The sequence below is a fragment of the Pan paniscus genome, chromosome X (genome assembly GCF_029289425.2).
Source record: "Pan paniscus chromosome X, NHGRI_mPanPan1-v2.0_pri, whole genome shotgun sequence".
In the NCBI taxonomy this organism is placed as follows: Eukaryota; Metazoa; Chordata; class Mammalia; order Primates; family Hominidae; genus Pan; species Pan paniscus.
In genome coordinates, this window is record NC_073272.2 from 18425350 (window position 1) to 18447177 (window position 21828).

General features: G+C 43.5%; 1 protein-coding gene across 6 annotated transcripts in view; it reads right to left on the reverse strand.

Moving 5' to 3' along the window:
• CTPS2 (CTP synthase 2) overlaps window positions 1-21828 on the reverse strand; it is a 123014-nt gene that overhangs the window by 40696 nt on the left and 60490 nt on the right. For all 6 annotated transcript variants that reach the window (XM_034950606.3, XM_034950605.4, XM_034950608.2 and 3 more), the window contains one exon: window positions 10377-10473. In XM_034950606.3, the coding sequence (XP_034806497.1) occupies window positions 10377-10473 (97 nt within the window). The remainder of the gene's footprint in view (window positions 1-10376; window positions 10474-21828) is intronic.

The following is a 21828-nucleotide window of genomic DNA, read 5'->3' on the forward strand; positions in this document are numbered from 1 at the left end:
AGAAATAACCTTGCAAGAGCAAGGGGAAGCCTATTCTTCCCTCCCACTCCCCTAGTGGGACCTCATTCTTAATGCCAGGTCACTAACCGACGTTTGCCCCAAGCTTTGAGAAGATCACAGGTCAATGCTCTCAAATATCAGCCACACTTAAACAGTGCCTTTTCTGTGCCAGGCACTGTTCTAAGGGCTCCCGCATATCATTTATTTAACCCTCACAAGAACCCCATGAGGCGGTGCTCTTATCTCTGTCTTTCAGATGCAGAAACTGAGGCGTGGTGCGGGTAAGTAGCTCCATACAGCCAGAGACGGAGAGCTGAGGCCCAACGGGCCTCTGGTGAGCAGTGGCTCCACGGGCTGGGCTCTTAACCACTCCACTAGTTCCCTTCGGTGAAGTGATGAGGACAAGTGCTTGTCTAGAGAGGGGGCAGGAATGCCATCTGTTGTTAGGATGAAAGGTGCTATGTCCCAGACCTATGAACCTCCATATTAACAAACACGCTTTAGCGAATGGTTTCCCCAGTAAAAGGCAAGAAGCAGTAAGAAGACAGCCACCCTGCAGTGTGGACCTGGGCTCTGGGGGCAGGCAGGGAGGCTCGCCAAGTGGTATGCAGCTCTCACGAAGCCCTGCCATGCTCCTCTGGATTTTGTGTCTCAGCACAATGACAAATTACCATGGCATGGACTCAGGGTCCCTAAATCCCTGGCGACCTCTTTTAAACTGTTATGTAAATTACCTCATTAACTCAGTCGAGGATTTTTTTTTTTTTACATGGTTTTTCTTTTTTTTCCCTGCTCTAATGTTTCACGAACATTCAGTGTTGGTTTTGGTTTTAATTTTTAAACTTCCTAATCTAATCACACCAGGAGCCAGAAGCTGTTTTTCCATATCAATGCTTTGATAAGAGACAAGAAAGCAAAAGCCATTTTTCTAGCCCCTGAAAACTTCTCCCCATTTCTTTCAGCTCTTTCAAATTTTAGACTTAACCACTCTGCATTTGCAATGCCATAAACTGTACCGGGACTCCCAGCACTGGGTCTCACTCAATATCTTTTTAATGGGCCTCGTGCCTCTGTTCTTTCCAAACAAAACACTTTTTCCCTTACATTAAAGCAGAACTGGTCGTTTTAGTCAAGTTCTTCTTCTTTAATACGAGGAAATGCAGAGAAGGTCCCTGAAAGGAATGAAGCCTTTTCTTAAAGCATTCCATTTCCACCTGCCAGGTCCAGAAGGCTTCACTCGTGTCTTGTATGCCAGAGTCATGTCACGCTCCTGCCGGCATCAACCTGAGGAGCTCTCCCTGGCCTCCTCTGCCAGCTGTTATCTGCCTGCATCAAACCTCACTGTCCTCATGTCATCTGCTCTGAGGATGAGGGCCAGCTTCACAGAACTCCGGAAATCACCAGGTCCTAGTCTCCAGTTGTATAAACTGCACTGCCCTGGGCTCCTAATTCCTTCAAGTTTGTTGTGTTGCATTCTTTTTTTTTTTTTTTTTTTTGACACAGAGTCTTGCTCTGTTGCCCAGGTTGGAGTGCAGTGGTGTGATCTCGGCTCACTGCAACCTCTGCCTCCCGGGTTCCAGCAATTCTCTTGCCTCAGCCTCCCGAGTTGCTGGGATTACAGGCATGTGCCACCACGCCTGGCTAATTTTGTATTTTTAGTAGAGATGGGGTTTCTCCAGGTAAGTCAGGCTGGTCTCAAACTCCCAACCTCAGGTGATCCGCCCACCTCGGCCTCCCAAAGTGCTGGGATTACAGGCGTGAGCCACCGCGCCCGGCCCTATGTTGTGTTGCATTCTTAACCGGACCAGATACACCTCCCTATAGGGAGCCCACAGTACAACCCCGTGCTCAAGGCCCACCTCTTCCCTCCTGTCTCTCCTCGACCCTGTGGGTCTTCTCTGTACCCTTCCACCTTGTGGCATTCCCCTGCTTCTAAGGGTAAGTGCTCCCTAACTGTTTGGGTGCTGGTTTGGAGGGCATAGAGAATTTGGGAGCTTTAAATTAGGCTGATGGCTGGACAAAATGAAGAATAACATTTCATGCCACGTGAAAATGATATGAAATCAACTTTCAGCACCCATAAATAAAACTCTGTTGGGACACAACCATGCTCATTCACTCACATATTTGTCTGTAGCTGCTTTCACACCACAATGGCTGCAAAGCCAAAGATATTTACTATCTGGTCCCTTATTGAAAAAGTGTACGAAAGGCCATTGAGGATCTCTTGAGGCCAAGAGTTTCAGACCAGCTTGGGCAAAAAAGAGACCTCATCTCTACAAAAATTTTAGGCCAGGCACAGTGGCTCATGCCTGTAATCTCAGCACTTCAGGAGGCCGAGGCGGGTGGATCACCTGAGGTCAGAAGTTTGAGACCAGCCTGACCAATATGGTGAAACCCGTCTCTACTAAAAATACAAAAATTAGCCAGGCGTGGTGGCGGGCGCCTGTAGCTCCAGCTACTCGGGTGGCTGAGATAGGAGAATTGCTTGAACCCGGGAGGTGGAGGTTGCAGTGAGCCAAGATCATGCCACTGCACTCCAGCCTGGGCGACAGAGCAAGACTCTGTCTCAAAAAAAAATTAGAAATTAGCCAGGCGTGGTGGCATGTGGCTGTAGTCCCAACTACTCAGGAGGCTGAGGCAGGAGGACTGCTTGGGCCCAGGAGGTTGAGGCTGCAGAGAGCTACGATCACACCACTGCCCTTCAGCCTGGACAACACAGTGAAACCCTGTCTCTAAAATAAAGAAATAAATAAATAAGTTTGGGGCTAGCATTCCTACTAAATTCACACACACCAGATTGTGCAGTATTCAAACATGTGAACTGAAATGGTCTGAAAAACATGTTCTTTCTAGCAGGTGGCAGTTTGGTTTGGAAACCACATTCAACACAAAGTCTTGCCTCCCTTGCTGGATGTCTTGGCAACACATCTGGGACTTGACCAAGCAAATTAAGGCCAGGGTCTTGTAATATTTTAGAGACACTATCAAGTTGTTGGCCATCCCTGAATGAGCTCTGAACCTTGTCTGAATTTCTTTGTGCTTTATTATGTTCCCATCTCTTGTGCTCTCAGTTGAGAGCCACAAGCAAAACAATAAAGTTTATTTTTGGAGTCTTAAAACCGTCTATTAACTTAGTTCCTCAGTGTTCCCCTGGCTCCCCTCTCACCTGAGCCTGATCCCTCCATCTTTAGCCACTCCTCATTCTACATTTCTTACTTTTCAAAGTACCCCACTTAAGACTTACCCACACTGTGCCACTTCTCCCTGCTTTTCAAAAATCGTCTAATGAGTTAATTAATCAACTAATAGCATCACTATAAGGAGACAAGCCCTACTATCTAACTTTCCAGATAGTATAAGCTTTTTTAAGGCCAGACACAGTGACTCATGCCTGTAATCCCAGCACTTTGGGAGGCTGAGGCAGGAGGATTGCTGGAGGCCAGGAGTTAAAGACCAGCCTGGGCAACAAAGAGAAACCCCGTCTCTATTTTTTAAAATTAAAAACTTTTTAAAAAGGAGAAAAATGAGTTTTTTAAAAATCGAGGTATAATTTACATGCAACTAAATATACAGACCTGAAGGTAGAGCATCAAGGAGTCTAACAATTGGGTGTTTCAAGAGTTACCTTTTTTTTCTTTCTTTCTTTCTTTCTTTTTTTTTTTTTTTTTTGAGACAGAGTCTTGCTCTGTCACCTAGGCTGGAGTGCAGTGGCATGATCTTGGCTCACTGCAACCTCCGCCTCCCGGGTTCAAGCTATTCTCCTGCCTCAGCCTCTTAAGTAGCTGGGACTACAGGCACACACCACACCATGCCCGGCTAATTTTTGTATTTTTAGTAGAGACAAGGTTTCACCATGATAGCCAGGCTGGTCTCAAACCCCTGACCTCAAGTGATCTGGCCGCCTTGGCCTCCCAAAGTGCTGGGATTACAGGCATGAGCCACCATGCCTGGCCAAGAGTTACATTTTGGAGAGTGATTATAGCACTAGATGGGGGAGCCAGGACAGCATGTTTTATTAGAAGACTAGAAAATAACGTGGGAAGAGTGTCCAAGCCCTGGTTCTGACTCTCCCAACTGTGTGCCACTTCATCTCTCAGCCCTCCATTTCCTCAGCTGAAAAATAAGGAGGTTAGATCAAACGGCTTCTGAAAGCCCCCTTAGTCCTATTCTCTGTCATAAAATAGGATATGTATGCAAGCCAGTAGAGAAGTGGGGAGATGATGTCCTTCAACTCTGCCTAGGATGGGAGCAGCTCACTGCCTCATCCGTGGAGTTCATTCAACATGCAGTTCTTTTTCTTTTTCTTTTCTTTTGTTTTTTTTTTTTTTTTGAGACAGGGTCTCACTCTATTGCCCAGACTGGAGTGCAGTGGTACAATCATGGCTCACTGCAGCCTCAACTCCCTGGGCTCAAGCAATCCTCCTGCCTCAGCCTCCTGAGTAGCTGGGACTACAGGTGTGTGCCACCACACCTGGCTGATTTTTTTAAAATTTTTTTGTAGAGACAGGGTCTCACTATGTTGCCCAGGCTGAAAGGTTCTTGTTTGGACCAGAATTCAACAGACTATGGCCCAGCCCACAGTCATGGGATCCCCCTGACTGTTTCTGTTTGGCCCTTGAATTAAGAATGGTTTTTACATTTTAAATTGGTTGAAAAAATTAAATCAAAGAATATTATTTCATGCCACATGAAAATGATATGGAATCAACTTTCAGCGCCCATAGATAAAGTTTTGCTGGGACACAGCCGTGCTCGTTCACTCACATATTTGCCTGTAGCTGTTTACACACCACAATGGCTACAAAGCCAAAAATATTTACTAACTGGCCCTTTATTGAAAAAGTTTACCAACCCATAGTTAAGTCCTAATAAAGACTTCAGACCTGGGCACTATATACACAAGTAAATCAACATTCGAAGTAGAAAACGTTTTCACTTTTTAGCAATGAACAGAAATAGGGCTCTTTTTGTTTCCGTTAATACAGCAAGAAGAAAAATAATCCTACCAAAAAGACTAGGGAAAGCAGGGACACAAGTACAGTGAATGTCATTATGACCTTGCTCAGCCCTTCTTTCCAATAGTCTGGCAGAATTATCAGTCATAAAAGTGTTCATACCCTTTGACCTAATAATCCAACTCCTGGAAATCTATCCTAAGGAAATATTCAAAAGAACGAAAACACTGTGTCAGGATGTTCGATTCAGCATTTTTCTAACAAAATGCCAGAAACCATGTGAAGTGTTTTATCAGTAGGAAATGAATCAGCAGAATATGCCTCCTTAACGCGATTAAATACTATATGCACAGATCATAGACAGGAAGACCAGATACAGGAAAAAGTGATGCCACCAGAAAAGACTACATAAAAACTAATCTTGATGAAGTCTGGAAAAGACCATGGATATGCAATTAATACTCAGGTACAGGATTATAGATAATACAGTTTAGAAAAAATCTTCTTTCTTTTTTTAATTGACAATAATTATACATATTTATGGGGCACATAGTGATATTTCAATACATATAATGTATAGTGATCAAATCAGGGTAATTATTTTCAATCCTTTAACAAATCTCTCCCTCTTCCTCAAAATGTCTCATTTCTAAGGACCCTTGAATCAGCTTTGATAATTCCACACACACTGTCATTAGCCCTTTTATAGGAAAAGGCCTTTGCAGATGAAGACAACACATAGAACACAGGAAGGGAACTTCTAGGAACACACTGCTTATAAGTAGGGCAAATAATCATTACCAGTACTTTTGTCCAAATCAATTCAAACCTATAATCTCCACTTCAGAAAAAGTGAATTCATAGTTTTCATAACCCTTAAGGAATTAACAGGTTATTAAGAAAAAAAGAGGAATTGTTCTTGAATATAAAAGTTAGGCTCGGCTGGGTGCAGTAGCTCACGCCCATAATCCCAGCACCTTGGGAGGCCGAGGCAGGAGGATCACCCTAAGTCAGGAATTCCAGACTAGCCTGGCCAAGGTGGTGAAACCCCACCTCAAATAAAATACAAAAAATTAGCCAGGCATAGTAGCGCATGCCTGTACTCTCGGCTACTCGAGAGGCTGAGGCAGGAGAATCGCTTGAACCTGGGAGGCGGAGGTTGCAGTGAGCCGAGATGGTGTCACTGCACTCCAGCCTGGGCGACAAGAGCAAAACTCTGTCTCAAAAAGAAAAAAAAAAAAAAAAAAGGCTCACTCTAGTCATCCATCCACTGCGGCTATCAATATCTTTAGGCTGTGACCCTATTTCAAGGCATTATTTTTTACTAGAGGACTCTTTACTTTCCTGTTTTTCTATTTAATCCAAGCATTGTAACTACTGGCCTATAAGTCAAATTTAAATGAAAAAAATGAGTAGCATTTCAATGCTTTCTATCAAAATTGTTAATTGTTTTCACAGGCAATGTAGGCAAATGTATTTTGTTCATAGCATTCTTGCAAAAATGTGCTGACTTGGAAAAAAGTCTACAAAAGAAATATGCCAATACGGGATGGGGGAATCCTACAAAAGAAATGTACCAGCTTATAAAAGCATAAATAAATACATAAAATTCTACAAAAGAAATATGTTGACTAGGAGAAAAAAAACGTCCATAAAACACTATCGGCCAGGCACGGCGGCTCATGCCTGCAATCTCAGCACTTTGGGAGGCTGAGGCGGGTAGATCACTTGACGTTGGGGGTTCGAGACCAGCCTGACCAACATGGAGAAACCCCGTCTCTACTAAAAATACACAAAATTAGCCGGGTGTGGTGGCACATGCCTGTAATCTCAGCTACTTGGGAGGCTGAGGCAGGAGAATCACTTGAACCTGGGAGACGGAGGTTGCAGTGAGCCTAGATCACACCACTGCACTCCAACCTGGGCAACAAGAGTGAAACTCCGTCTCAAAAAACAAAAGAAAACCAAAAAACACTATCATGCTATATGTTTTGATATTTGTATGCCACTCAGTAGAGCCTTGCACAGTGGTCACATTCTTATCTCTGGCACAGCCTTTTTTGGAGACCTGTGGAAGACAGTGCTGCACAAGTGGGAGGGCACAAGTTCATATATCACATACTTCTTGGAAACTATGAAGCACAACTTAAATTTAAGGCAACATACTTTTCTTTCCCTTTAGAAAAAGGACTTTTTAAAAAATTAAGGAGAAAAAAGTAAAGAAATTGTTGCCTGGAAACAACCCAAATGTCCACCAGCTGATGAATGGATAAACAAAATGTGGTCTATCCATACAATGGAATATTATTTGGCCATTAAAAGGAATGAAGTACTGATACATGCTACAATGTGGATGTAGCAAAAAAACATTATGCTAGAAGAAAGGAGACAGACCAGGCATGGTGGCTCACGCCTGTAATCCCAGCACTTCAGGAGGCCAAGGTGGGCAGATCACCTGAGGTCAGGAGTTCGAGACCAGTGTGGCCAACGAAACCCCGTCTCTACTAAAAATACAAAAATCAGCCAGGCGTGGTAGTGGGTGCCTGTAATCCCAGCTACTCAGGAGGCTGAGGCAGGAGAATCGCTTAAACCCAGGAGGTGAAGGTTGCAGTGAGCCGAGATCATGCCACTGCACTCCAGCCTGGGCAACAGAGTGAGACTATCTCAAAAAAAGAAAAAAGAAAGAAAGAAGCCAGACACAAAAGACCACAAATCATATGGTTCCATTTACATGAAATGTCCATAATGGGCAAACCTATAGACAGAAAGTAGATTAGTGGTTGCCAGGGGCTGGCGGGAAGTAGGGATGGTGACAGCTAATGGGTACAGGGTTTCTACAGGAGGTGATGAAAATGTCCTAAAATTGCGGTGATGGTTGCACAACTCTGTGAATGCACTAAAAAAATCAGTGAATTGGGCCGGGCGCGGTGGCTCACGCCTGTAATCCCAGCACTTTGGAAGGCCGAGGCGGGCAGATCACGAGGTCAGGAGATCGAGACTATCCTGGCTAACACAGTGAAACCCCATCTCTACTAAAAATACAAAAAAAAAATAGCCGGCAGGCGCCTGTAGTCCCAGCTACTTGGGAGGCTGAGGCAGGAGAATGGCGTGAACCTGGGAGGCGGAGCTTGCAGTGAGCCGAGATTTCGCCACTGCACCCCAGCCTGGGCAACAGAGCGAGACTCCATCTCAAAAAAAAATAAAAAATAAAATCAGTGAATTGTACACTACTAATAGACAAATTATATGATGAATTATATCTCAATAAAGTTGTTTTCAAAATTTTTCAAAACAAGCTTTGCTGCTGTGTTTAAGATTCATGAAAATCATCAAATCATCAATATTTTTATGTCTACTATAAAGAAAAACAAATTTTACTTTTTAAATTGAGACGGAGTCTCACTATGTTGCCCAGCTGGTCTCCGACTCCTGGGCTCAAGCAATCCTCCCACCTCAGCCTCCCAAGCAGCTGGGACTACAGGCACATTACACCACATCCAGCACTAAGAAAAACAAATCTTTTTTACCCAGGCTGGAGTGCAGTGGCACCATCATGGCTCACTGCAGCCTCAACCTCTTGGGCTCAGGTGATCGTCCCGCTTCAGCCTCCCAAGTGGCTGGGACCACAGGCATAAGCCACCATGCCAGGCTAATTTTTGTATTTTTTGTAGAGGCAGGGTCTCCCCATGTTGCCAAGGCTGGTCTTGAATTCCTGGGCTCAAGCAATCTGCCGGCCACAGCCTCCCAAAGTGCTGGTGTGAGCCAGTGCGACTGGCCAAGAAAAATCTTAAATCAGACTTATATCTATCAAATTTTTAACTATATTGAGTACAATGCTCTTTTTAAAAACTTAGTACAATTATCACTGAATCTTTCTCAATAGATATAATTTTAGGACATTAATTTTTCACCAACCATTTTTTGTCATGTAGGCAATTACTTGAACAAGGTTTCATAGAATCTGAAGACACCTGAAAGCTACAGAATTGCTAACATTCATGAAGAAAAAAAGTTCTTATATAGTATGTGTAAGGAAAAATGTTAGTGACTTAGAGAACAATGGCTTTTTATGCAGAGAAAGGAGGAAACTATATTCACTTTGAAGCCTTTCCTTTTTAAATTTCATTCTGGCTAGGAAGCTTTCTATTCCTTAGAAGGTTTATATTCATCTTTAAAGGAAAAGCTCATATTTCTGGTCTTACTCTTTCTTGAGTTAAGAAGGCATTTTTCTAAAGAATTCTTGCCGGGCGTGGCGACTCACGCCTGTAATCCCAGCACTTTGGGAGGCCGAGGCGGGCAGATCATGAGGTCAGGAGATAGAGACCATCCTGGCTAACACTGTGAAACCCCATCTCTACTAAAAATACAAAAAATTAGCCGGGCGTGGTGGCGGGCGCCTGTAGTCCCAGCTACTCAGGAGGCTGAGGCAGGAGAATGGCATGAACCCGGGAGACGGAGCTTGCAGTGAGCCGAAATCGTGCCACTGCACTCCAGCCTGGGCGACAGAGCGAGACTCTGTCTCAAAAAAAAAAAAAAAAAAAAAAGAATTCTTATAACTTCACAGGATTCTAAGGGATTCTTATAATTTCACGAAAATGACACTGAACACTCACAATTCCTGAGCTCCCTCTCTGCATCCGGTCCCCTTAGCAATCTGCCTTCCCCTTTTGTCACATTTCTTCCCCTTGTTTTGAGGCCCTAGGAGGGCAGGGCTGGTATCTGTCCTGGTCACTATTATATCTGCACATGGCACAGAGTGGGCACTCAAGATACATTTATTAAATTGAATTAAAGGCTTTAGTTTGTTTTAAACAATAAGTTATTCTTATATAATATGCTAATTTATGAAAAAGTTCCACAGAAATTAGAATTAACCTTATGGGGAGTGGAAAGATCAGCAAATATCAAATGGCGAGCCATCTCCCCACACTGGGGCTGCCAGGGAACAGAGAAATACGCTTCTGAGGTGCACAACTGCCCTCCTACTCGGAAGTTCATTTGTGAGTCACTAAGACCAGGCAAACAGACATTAAACAGGGAACCGGTTCAAATGTAATGGAGAGAACTGTGGATTCAAAAGAACTGAGTGTGAATCAGTCCAAGTCCCAGTCCAAGTTCATCTCCAGGAGCGTCGGTAACTCACAAAACAGCCCAATGAACAGGGAGTCACGCAGATCAAATGCGGAGGGGCATTCAGTGTGTTCTACTGAGGCCAGCCCAAGGGACAAGCTTACTAGGGAGAAGAATGCCCAGAGCAGAGGGTCAGTGAGGGCAGGGGAGATGGGAAGAGAGAGAATCAGGGCCCTCCGAGGATGCTGGAAGGGGCAGGGGGAGTCTCCACCACCCAGAGTGCTGGGCACCTGCAGTCACATGAGCGACATCCAACATCTTGTAAAATAAAGAATATGGGAAACTTACTTAATATTGAATTTTCAGTTTTGAAAACAGTTCTTCTTATTCCCAGTCTCATTGTTCCTCCCAAATTGCCAGGGTTGTGCTCGGGCATATCAATCACCTTAGAAAACAAAACAAGTCCAGTTTTGCCATCTTGTAAAAATGTCATTTCCCAAATTTCAAGCTTTACGTTTAAAGGAATGATCATTGGGTAAGCATGGTCCCTAAACTATAACATTTGATCAGTCTTTCCAACGATCATGTTCAAATACAGGCATGACATAGACACACCGCACATTGTACTTCCTTTCCATCTGCTTCTCATCTTTCATTTAAATCACTTATAAAACAATGTATCAGGAGCATCTTGATGATGTCCGTCCTGCCATTACTCAAACCATCAGTTCCAAGTAGTCCTCACACTTCAAGATCTGGATTGCTGAGGCCTCCCACTTCGGTGTTCACATCTTTCATGATAACCCTCTTCCCACTGCCCAGTGCATTCCCTAAAGATTTTCCATAAGCAAATCTATCAGTACTTGTACTGTGGAAAGGTATACCAAAAGAACCTATTTATAGAAAACCATTAGAGGGATTCCAAAAAAAGAGAAAGAAAGAAAGAAAGAGAAAAGGAAAAGGAAAGAAAGAAAGAAAGAAGAAAAGAAAAGAAAAGGAAAAGAAAAGAAAAGAAAGAAAGAAGTATCATCCAGTCTAGCACACTCTGTAGGTCGGAAACTTAAGTGGCACCCTTGATCGCTCCCTCTCCCTCATAGCCACTCTGTCAAGTCCTGTGGATTTATCCCCTCCAGAATTCCCGCATCCATCCACTTCTCTCCAGCCTTCTCCCAGGCTACAGCAATGGCTCACTGACTGGCCACTCAACATTCCCATGGCCCCAGCACACCCTACCTACTGCAGGCAGAGTGGTCTATTCACACAGCAAATCTTAGTGCGGCATTTTTCCTGCTTGAAACCCTTGACCTCATGGTATCAGGCCAGCCTAACCGTCCAGCCTTATCTTATATTCCCTGCCCCTCTCACCCTGAGTGCTGGTTCTTTGAGTTTTTCAACTGCATCTCCTTTCCTCCCGCCGTGGCGACTTGGCCCACGCTGTGCCCTCTGCCTGGACAATCTCCTCCCATTCCTCTGCCCTCTTTTCCTAAATGAAACCATGCTTAACCCTGAAATCTTAGCTCCACTATCCAACATCAGCCACTCCAGGAGCTGGTATTTCTGGGAGCCATAGCTGAGTCAGGGTCCTCTCTCTGTGCCCTCACAGAACGAGGTTCTTCCCCATCCCTGCCTTTCTCTCAGTTTGTGTCTGGCGAGTGCTTTGTGGGAGAGACAGTCAATCTTTGAGAGCCGGAGTGGCTTTATATTTATGATCACAATCGCACTGCAGAAATTGAGAAACAGGTGATTTTTATGAAAAGCCTATCCTGGTGAGTCTCGTAATTCATCTGTTTTCTCAGTTCTGTTCACTACGATCTCATGGTTTCATCTCATCTTCTTTTTTAAAGTTGTTAGAACAGACTACAGTTGGGTGAGTCGACCTGTTCTAATGGAATTGCTTGAGCTTCCCTCTCATAAAACCTTTCATTTGTTGTTGTTGTTGTTTTCCCATACCGTAATTGCCACAATTTGCTCTACAGGAATCTTTGACAACTGGAATTTTCTGAGGTAAAAAATTCCCAACAAAATGTCTGATCTTATCAGTGCCCCAGAACTTTCCGAGCCATCTGAACACAGTGTCCCAAGCTTGCTCCAAGAGTTACTTCAGGGAAAGGGTGGAGAAGAAACTCGATGACCTCCCTTGTTAGATGCACTGATCAATTCTCAAGTGCTCTTGGCCTTGGCATCTTGTTCCTATCTTTGGTTAGCTAATTATGGCTAGGTTAAGTATTACTGGAGTGAGGTGAGATAGGGCATTCACTTCTGGCCGATGAAGCTGAGTTGCACATAGATGCCTGGCCTCTCTATGTATTCTCTAAATCAGGTAAGACTGCACCACCTGCCACAGATTCAGAAGTCCTATGTGTATTCAGAGCCTCAACTTCCATTTAAGTTTCAGACAACCTGAACCATCTAGGCAGACTACAGGGATAACCTCCCCTAATTTCTTGATAGAAGTGCACTACGACTCTTCAGTCTTCCTCACTGCGTTGGGTCCCAATACCCAATACCCAAGAAGAGTCTTTACATGTAGTTTGTTCAGTTACTGGCAAGGTTGGTATTCAAGAAATATTCTGGTATGAAGCATTGAGATTAGAGTAAAATTAGCCAACTAAGAACAGGAGGCCAGGTGCAGTGGCTCACACCTGCAATCCCAACACTTTGGGAGACCAAGGCAGACAGATCACTTGAGCCAGAAGTTCGAGACCAGCCTGGACAATATGGTCTCTACAAAAAATACAAAAATTAGCTGGGTGTGGTGGCGCAGGCTGAGGTGGAAAGATTGCTAGAGCCTAGGAGGCGGAGGTTGCAGTGAGCTATGATCACACCACTGCACTCCAGCCTGGACGACAGAGCAAGACCTTGTCTCAAAAATGTAAACAAAAGAAAAGAAAAACAACAGGAAATCTGCCTTACTGCTTACTTGGGATGAACTTGACAAACACTTGAAGACCAGAAAATATTTCCAAAAGTCAAGTGTAGGGGTGGGAGGTGGGGAGAGAAGGAAAATGCAGTGGGCATAGGGGCTGCCTAAGAGCATTAAAAACTCCTTCAACAAAGCGGGAGAAGTCTAAAAAGTCCTCAAAGAATACTATGAGATTATTTAGCAACATGGAGACAAACACCGAGAAAGAGCTAGAAGAAGCTAAAGAGTGGTACAGAGGGAGTGAGGATTAATGACTTTGTCATTATAGGCTTTTCAGAACTGTTGGCTTTTTAAACTTTGCACATCGTATTTTACTAATGAAAATACAAGTTTAAGTCATCAAGAGTAAAATGTAGTATTTAGGCCTTACACTAGGGTATTAGTTCACATTATCCCTGCTGTTTTCAGAAGTAATAAACGCTACCTTCTCCTGAAATGATAGCACAGAAAGAAAATCCAAGGTATAAATGCCACTGTGATCCTCTGATTAAAACATGCTAGCGTAGGAACCAGTGGAGAAGGCAAAAAATGCTAGAGAAGAGGTGGGAAGCAGGTGAAAATAGGTCTCCAGTACCAAATGTTGCCCTGAACATCAGTGAAAGGAGAAAAGCAGGGAGAGAATTGACAGGCAAGTCGCTGATGGAGGGAGGGAACAGGAAGGTTCTGTGTGGGCCTAGCTTAGGAGATCTCATCTGGGAATCACCATCACATACTTAGGCAAAGAACGCTGCCAGGCACCAGCTGGTGGAACCCCAACACTCAGGAAGCAGAAGGTCAGGGCAAGGCAGAGACTATGGTGCCCAAGCCTGACACACCAGCTGCCTTGCAGAGTTATCAGATGATCCTACAAGCTGGATCCTACAAGATGATGATGGCTGGCTGCCTCTTGGGTTATAAGCCACCTGATTCAGCAGCAAAAATTAACAAAAATGTCTTTGTTCCTTGCATTCCTTCCACTAAAAGCCTGAGAGACAGGAGAACATCACAGTTTCAAAACGTATCTATTTTATTGTTACTGGGGTGGTTAAAGAAAATAATCTCAAATATGCTTTAGATTTAACACCAACATTTCCAAAATACTCTAGATTTTTGCATCTGAAAGGAAAACGCATCTTCCATTGCAAAAGGATTGCCTTTGCTTCCTCTAATTCAGCCTAAATACTGGCTGTCATCTGATCCCCAGATTTGTCCTCTCTTGGAACTGAGCCATATAGTATGAGAAAAATAAAAAAGGATCAATAAGTGATAAAGCTTTAGGAGATGTAAAATCAGCATGTAAGGATAAATATGGCACTAATTAACCTTTACTGATGTTTTCTGCAGCCCATAATAAAAGTGTAATGAGTTCAAGACTTTACAGCATCCCAAGTGCCTTAAACAACAAAGTCTACAGGAGTTAGGCTCTCTTAGCAACAGTGAAATTCCTGACTGGACCTACCTGACCTACCCTGGTAAGTCCAGCTTTCCTTTTGTTCCTCATCGCTGAATATTTCACCTGGAGACAAAGGGAAAGCCTACTCACCAGCAGCTATTTCTATTTCCAGACTCTTAGGCAACACACAGCAATTTCCTCTAGCATTTTTTTTTCCACTTTGTAGCATCGGGGTTTCATCATGTTGCCCAGGCTGGTCTTGAATTCCTGGGCTGAAGCAATCTGCCCACCTCAGCCTCCCAAAGTGCTGGGATTATAGGCATGAGCCACCACGCCCGGCCTCCTCTAGTATTCTTTACAAGTATTCTCCAATTCATTCCTTTCCTACTGCTCATTAGGTTTTCAAGCCTGATTCTGATTTTGATTCTAAGTCATATTCAAATTGTACATAAAGTATCAAGCAGTTTTACATCAGCATTACTTTCCCTAATGTTGGGTTGCACTGCTAGCTCCAGCAGCCTCCATCACTACAGACTAAACCTAAACTCTTCTGGGTGGCTCTCAGGTCCTACCTCACACAGGAGCCCAGACTAGCCATGCCCTCCTCATGTATTCAAACCTGTAGCTTCTACCTCAGCTAGCTGGGGCCATTGTCAATGGCACCTCCACTCTCCTACCCACCACCATACTACACACAGACCACCTCCTTCTCTACTTTTCCCAAGATACCTTCTCCCTCCCATTCCTCATGCTTTAGGGGCCCCCTCCAGTTCCCCTTACTGCCTCATAATTAATGCCATTGTTATGCTCAGCCTACCAAATAAATAACCTATACATTATCAATTCATTTTCAGTAACTCATAGTAGGAGACTGAATAACGCCTCCCCTACCCTAAAGATATCCGCATCCTAGTCCCTGAAACCTATGAATCTGTGGCAAAAGGGACTTTGCAGATGTGATTAAGTTGAGGTTCTTTTTTTTTTTTTGAGACAGGGTCTCACTCTGTCTCCAAGGCTGGGGGGCAGTGGCATGATCACAGCTCATTACAGCCTCTGACTCCTGGCTTCAAGTGATCCTCCCACCTCAGCCTTCCAAGTAGCTGGGGCCACAGGTGCATGCCACCATGCCCGGCTAATTTTTTGGTATTTTTTTGTAGAGATGGGGTTTCGCCATGTTGCCCAGGCTGGTCTGGAACTCCTGGCTTCAAATGATCCTCCAGCCTTGGCCTCCCAAAGTGCTGGGATTACAGGAATTAGCCACCATGCCCAGCCTGTAAATTGAGGCTCTTGAGAAGGGAAGATTCTGGATTATCAGGGTGGGCCCAGTGTAACCACAAAGGCTCTTAAAACAGGAAGGCAGGAGGGTCAGGGTCAGAAAAGGGGATATGACCACAAAGCAGAGATCAGAGAGACTGGAAGATGCTATGCTGCTGGCTTTGAAGATGGAGGATGGCCGTGGGCAAGTGGCCTCTAGAAGCTGGAAAAAGCAAGGAAATGGATTCTCTCCTACACCCTCCAGAAGGAACACTGCCCTGCCAACCCACTTTATATCTCTGACTTCCAGAAGAAATGTATATGTGTTTCAAGCCACTGTGTTTGTGGTAATTTGTTACAACAGCCATAGGAATCTAATACCGTTATTTACTACAAACAGCTTTAACTTCCTCTATTATTTCATAAATGCATCTCCTGTCATAAATTAAGTGTAGGCTCATCAAGCACAAGGATTAGATCTTTTTATTTTCCATCTCCACTGAGGAGTTCGACACAGTGTCAAGTTCAGATCAAGTACTCAATAATGGAATCTCTCAGTGTTTTTTTTTTTTTTTTTTTTTTTTTTAGACGGAGTCTCGCTCTGTCGCCCAGGCTGGAGTGCAGTGGCACGATCTCGGCTCACTGCAAGCTCCGCCTCCCGGGTTCACGCCATTCTCCTGCCTCAGCCTCCTGAGTAGCTGGGACTACAGGCGCCCGCCACCACGCCCAGCTAATTTTTTTTTTTTTTTGTATTTTTAGTAGAGACGGGGTTTCACCGTGTTAGCCAGGATGGTCTCGATCTCCTGACCCTGTGAACCACACGCCTCAGCCTCCCAAAGTGCTAGGATTACAGGCATGAGCCACTGCACCCGGCCTGGAATCTCACAGTGTTTTAAGTGTATTAAAAACTAACAGAGGAGACTAAGGGATGGGTCAGTGGGCCACAGAGTAGCAGAGGGGTGTCTGAGATACTCATGGATGTCCCAAGTTGCAGGTGAGTCTCTTCAGCAGACGGGAAGGGAGGGGTGGTGCCCTACTCAGAGGCCGAGTACACACTATGCCCAGTCCTGCCTGACAGAGTCCTGCCTCTAACCTGAAGCAGTTTATTTCCCATTTCTGGCTTCCAACCTGCGCTGCTGTGTCACCAAGTAGTGTGAGAATGGAATCTACAATGAGGAAATCAATGAGCAGTCCCATAAGTACGTATGTATTTTTCCAGTCTTTTAAACTTGTTTTTTTCCCCACCAGTAAAAGAAAGCTGCTATGGTTTGAATGCATTCCCCAAAGTTGATGTGTTGCACGCTTAATCCTCAGTGCAACAGTGTTGAGAGGTGGAACTTTTAAGAAGCAATTAAGTTATAAGGGCTCTGCCCCCATGAATGGATTAATGCCATTATCATTGGAATGGATTAGTTATCATGGGAATGGGTTCCTGGTAAAAGGATGAGTTCAGTCCCCTTCCCTCTCTCTCACCCATGTGATGCCTTCTACCACATGATGACACAGCAAGAAGGCCCTCACCAGATGCCAGCACCTTGATCTGGGACTTCCCAGCCACCCTCCAGAACTGTGAGGAAATAAATTTATCTTCTTTATAAGTTAGCCAGTCTCAGGTACTCTGTTATAGCAGTGCAAAACAGACAAAGGCCTATATCATTTTCATCAGGAAAAGAACTTTCTTACACCTCAGAAAAAGAACCTTCTTATACCTCCAGATGTAAACATAACACTTAAGTGTGATACTACCTGTGGTCCTAATGTTAACATACAATGGTTGTCCTCACAGAAGCCCTTCTCCTGGGAGGGGCATGTGGCACGGTGGTTGAGGGTGCAGGCTGGGCCTGAACTTGAATCCCAGCTCTACTACTGACCAGCAGTGTGACCTTGAGCAGGTCCTTGGATGTCTCTACAGACTGGGGGGACCAACAGCATCCACTTCATAAAGTTGCAGCAAGGATTTAAGGAGGCCGTGGGAGTTGGGTGCCTAGGTCAGCACACTGCCCATAGTAAAGATACGCACTCAAGAAGCACAGGCTATGGTCAGGAGACCTCTGGGAACTCAACTGCTGAAGGTGAGCACAGGCTGACCCAAAAGACAGTGAGCCTCACAGCCCAGGCAAAGGTTGGAAGTGAACTTTGTCTGAAGGTCCAGGGAAGGTAGACACCAGGTCAGGTGACAAGCAAGCTATACTTTCTGGGAAAGCAGCATTTGAGTATTCAAGGTCTCTTTTAAACTTCAGGATCAAAGATAACAAGAACCCATGGATAGCATTTCACACCCATTTTGTTTTGCAGGGACCAGGTACTAACACTGTACCCTCTTCCTGAAGGTGCTTTTCAAGACATTCCATGCTGTCACCTTCAAGCAGAATAACCCACAGAAGCCTGTGGTGCCCAGAGCTCTTAAAATATGTTACTCTTGGCTTTCCTAGGAAAAATTAAGCCTGTCCAAAGATCAAACAATTGAACAGTGAGGTGATAAATAACCTTTGCCTCTCCATTTTTCCATTACCACCCTTGTGCCTGTCGTTTCCCCTCTTCTCTAGTTTCAAAACGCACTCTTGTGAACACACCCTGTAATTATCACTTGTCTCCATATATTTTTAGTTAATGTTTCACAAGAGTATCTATTAGTGGATTTTTCATGCTTCCAAGTGCAAGTTTACCCTCATGCTTTTAAGTCTATGGGTAACGAGAAAAATAAGAGACAAGAGATGTGACTGGTAGAAGTGAGCAAGTAAAAACTTAAGAAGCCGCACAGGCTGTTTTTCAAGTTCAAGTTTTGCTAGCATTTGCTACAAGTATAAATTCTGACAATAGGTAGCATTGGGCCCATTCTTTTTTTTTTTTTTTTTTTTTTTTTTTTTTTTTTTGAGACAAAGTTTCGCTCTTATTGCCCAGGCTGGAGTGTAATGGCAGGATCTCAGCTCAACGCAACTTCCACCTCCCGGGTTCAAGCAATTCTCCTGCCTCAGTTTCCCGAGTAGCTGGAATTACAAACATGCACCACCACGCCTGGCTAATTTTTGTATTTTTAGTAGAGATGGGGTTTCTCCATGTTGGTCAGGCTGGTCTCGAACTCCTGACCTCAGGTGATCCGCCCACCTCGGCCTCCCAAAGTGCTGGGATTATAGGCGTGAACCACCGTGCCCGGCCGCATTGGGCTGATTCTAATCAGAAGTTGTCCCTTGAAAGAAGAGATTTGTAGCCTAGAAGACTATTAACCAATACTGCTCCAAAAGTTTTTCTTAGAGATAATTTTTATATATACATACACACGTCATATGTAATATATGGGTGTATTATATAGAACATGTTATCTTTCATCCTATATCGTTACTAAGATGACATATAGTTATTAAAATCATTTCTTCAATACAGATGCAAAAAATAGGCCAGGTGCAGTGGCTCACGCCTGTAATCCCAGCAGTTTGGGAGACTGAGGCGGGCAGATCATTTGAGCCCAGGAGTTGGAGACCATCCTGGGCAACATGGCAAAACCCATGTTGTATTTTTCTACAAGAAATACAAAAAATATATATATATGTATCCGGGCATGGTGGCACATGCCTGTAGTCCCAGCTACTCGGGAGGCTGAGGTAGGAGGATCACCTGAGCCCACGGAGGTTGAGGCTGCAGTGAGCTGTGTTCACGCCACTGCACTCCAACCTGAGTGACACAGTGAAGTGGCTTCAAAAAAATAAACAAAAAAACCAGATGCAAAACATAATAAACACCCCATTTGATTTTAGCTCACTAGTGGTAATTTGAGAGAAAAGATGATTTAAGATGCTATTCAACAATTGGAGAGATTTGACGTGGGCTATGATAATGGCATTGTGGTTACATAGGAGAATGTCTTTGTCCTTAGGAGACAGATGCTGAGGTGCTCAGGGGGGAAGCATCTGGATGTTTGTAATTGATTCTCAAATGACTCAGGGGTGGAGGAAAGTATCTGTCCAGAGAAAGAGAAAGCAAATGTGGAGATGTTCGCAATTAGTGAATCTAGTCGAAAGGCAGACTGGTGTTCATTGCACTATTCTTGCCACTTTTCTGTAGATCTGAAATATTTTTTAAAAGATGTTTTAAAAAAGATAGTTCTTGTTATGATTAAGCACAAAAGCCTACTTCCTCCCAGGAAAACAGAACATATGTGTAAAAACACTGGCAATTTTCTAAAATCTTGATTAAAATGCATTGCCAAAATCAGAATATTTTTGTGTAAAATCTTATAACTAAAAATAAAATGCCTGTCTTTACTCCAACCAGTGAGTTAATACATATTCTATATTGGTGCATAGCAAAGTCAAAGAATCCATAATAAAAACAAGAAGAATATATACAAGACAGCAAAGACACATGGAATGATAAATGCTCAAGACTGGCGGGAAGCTTTTAAGGAATTCTATTAGATTTCCCATTTGTTCTCCAATGTAAATAAGGCCCTAGAATTTTAGAGCTGAGAAACATCAGGGAGAAATACAGTCCCAATAGTTCAGTCCTCAGTTTGTAGGTGATATAAGGCAGAGTCAAAGAAAATTCTATAAGTGTGGAAGTGTACAAGTGTTTCAAAGCTGTAAAGTGCTCTTAAAATCTACCTGGAACCCCTTCTTGTGAGTTACAATCAGCATTAGATCAATGTCCCTTGGAAATGTCCTACTTATTTCATGGAACTCTTTCCAGTAGAAATCAATTTCCTTGGCAATTTTAAATCATGGCAGTTACAAAAAGTTTGAAGTATTTCCAACTGAACAAGAGTAAGTCGAGTGTTCTCACAAGTTTTTCGAATGATCACGAAATATATTTGGTAAGGAAAAGGATAATGAGAAATAAAAAGCAGACACAGGACCAACAAATAATGAAAGAGCTGAAAAAATGACCATGTTACTCAATATTGATTTGCCAAATAAAACCACAAATTACTGAGTATCTTCTTTCCACTTCTTAAACCTGCTTCTGAAGCAATACTTCCATTCATTCATTCATGTATTCAAATATTTAAGCTGCTAATATGTAAAGACATCAGAAGGACTTCAATGGCCATACCGTAATTTTTTAAACTATGTAATATTGTCCTTCTATGACAGCATTTTTTCTTTTTTACAGACAGGATCTCACTCTGTCACCCAGGCTGGAGTACAGTGGCACAATCATGGCTCACTGTTGCCTCAACCTCCCAGGCTTAAGGAATCCTCCCACCTCAGCCTCTACAGTAGCTGGGACTACAGGCATGTACCATCACACCTGGCTGATTTTTTAAATTTTTCAGTAGAAATGTCTTGCTGTGTTGACCAGGCTGGTATCAAACTCCTCACCTCAAGCAATCCTCCTGCCTCGGCCTCCCAAAGTGCTGGGATTACAGGCATGAGCTACCGCACAGGGCAGCATTTATTTTTTCTGGATATGAAGAAAGTTATTTTTTAAAGCCTAAATATGCAACTAAATTGAAAAGAATCCTCTATATCTAAGCTTTATGAAATGTGAACTGTGAGCAAATATAATTCTACATTGGAGGGAAAATATAATCTCAGGGGGAAAAAAATCCAAGCTTAGGACTCTGAACCATGAAGCAACTGTCGAGATGGACCTTTACTGGATCTTGCCCTTAATTATGGGGTTCATGCAGTCTTAAGCCTGAGTTTCAAAAACCATTAATAATTACCCTTAAATGGCCAACAAAAGGAAATTTTCATAATCAGGGTGGCGTGCCCGTAAAGACTATAAAAGTGTCATGATTCTGCTCAGCTCTTCAAACTCCTCTTTGATTCTTCTAGCTGTTTCACTATTGGGCAACCAGGTTAGTGTGATTTTGGTACTACCTAGAGCTCCTTCTGTTTGCATTAATACTCTGCTTCCTTTTAGAATGGTGTGAAAGATAATGGTCTGGAGAGAAGGTGAGTTTATGCCATCTGGAGATATTCCCTGTAACTTAGAAGCTATAAGCTGTGGTCAAGTATTCTTCAAGACCACAGCCTGCAGAGTGCAGATCAGGTACATAAAAAGTGTAGAATGTCATTAATTACTAATAAAAATGTTTGGCTCCAGGGACCATCTCCTAACAGATGTACTCTAAGAACAGACATTTAACATACTATCTAAGATGTCTTTTTTTTTTTTTTTTTTTTTTTGCAGTGGAGGCTCGCTGTGTTGCCCAGGCTGGAGTGCAGTGGCATCGCACTCACTGCAACCTCCGCCTCCCGGGTTCAAGCGATTCTCCTGCCTCGGTCTTCCAAGTAGCTGGGACTATAGGC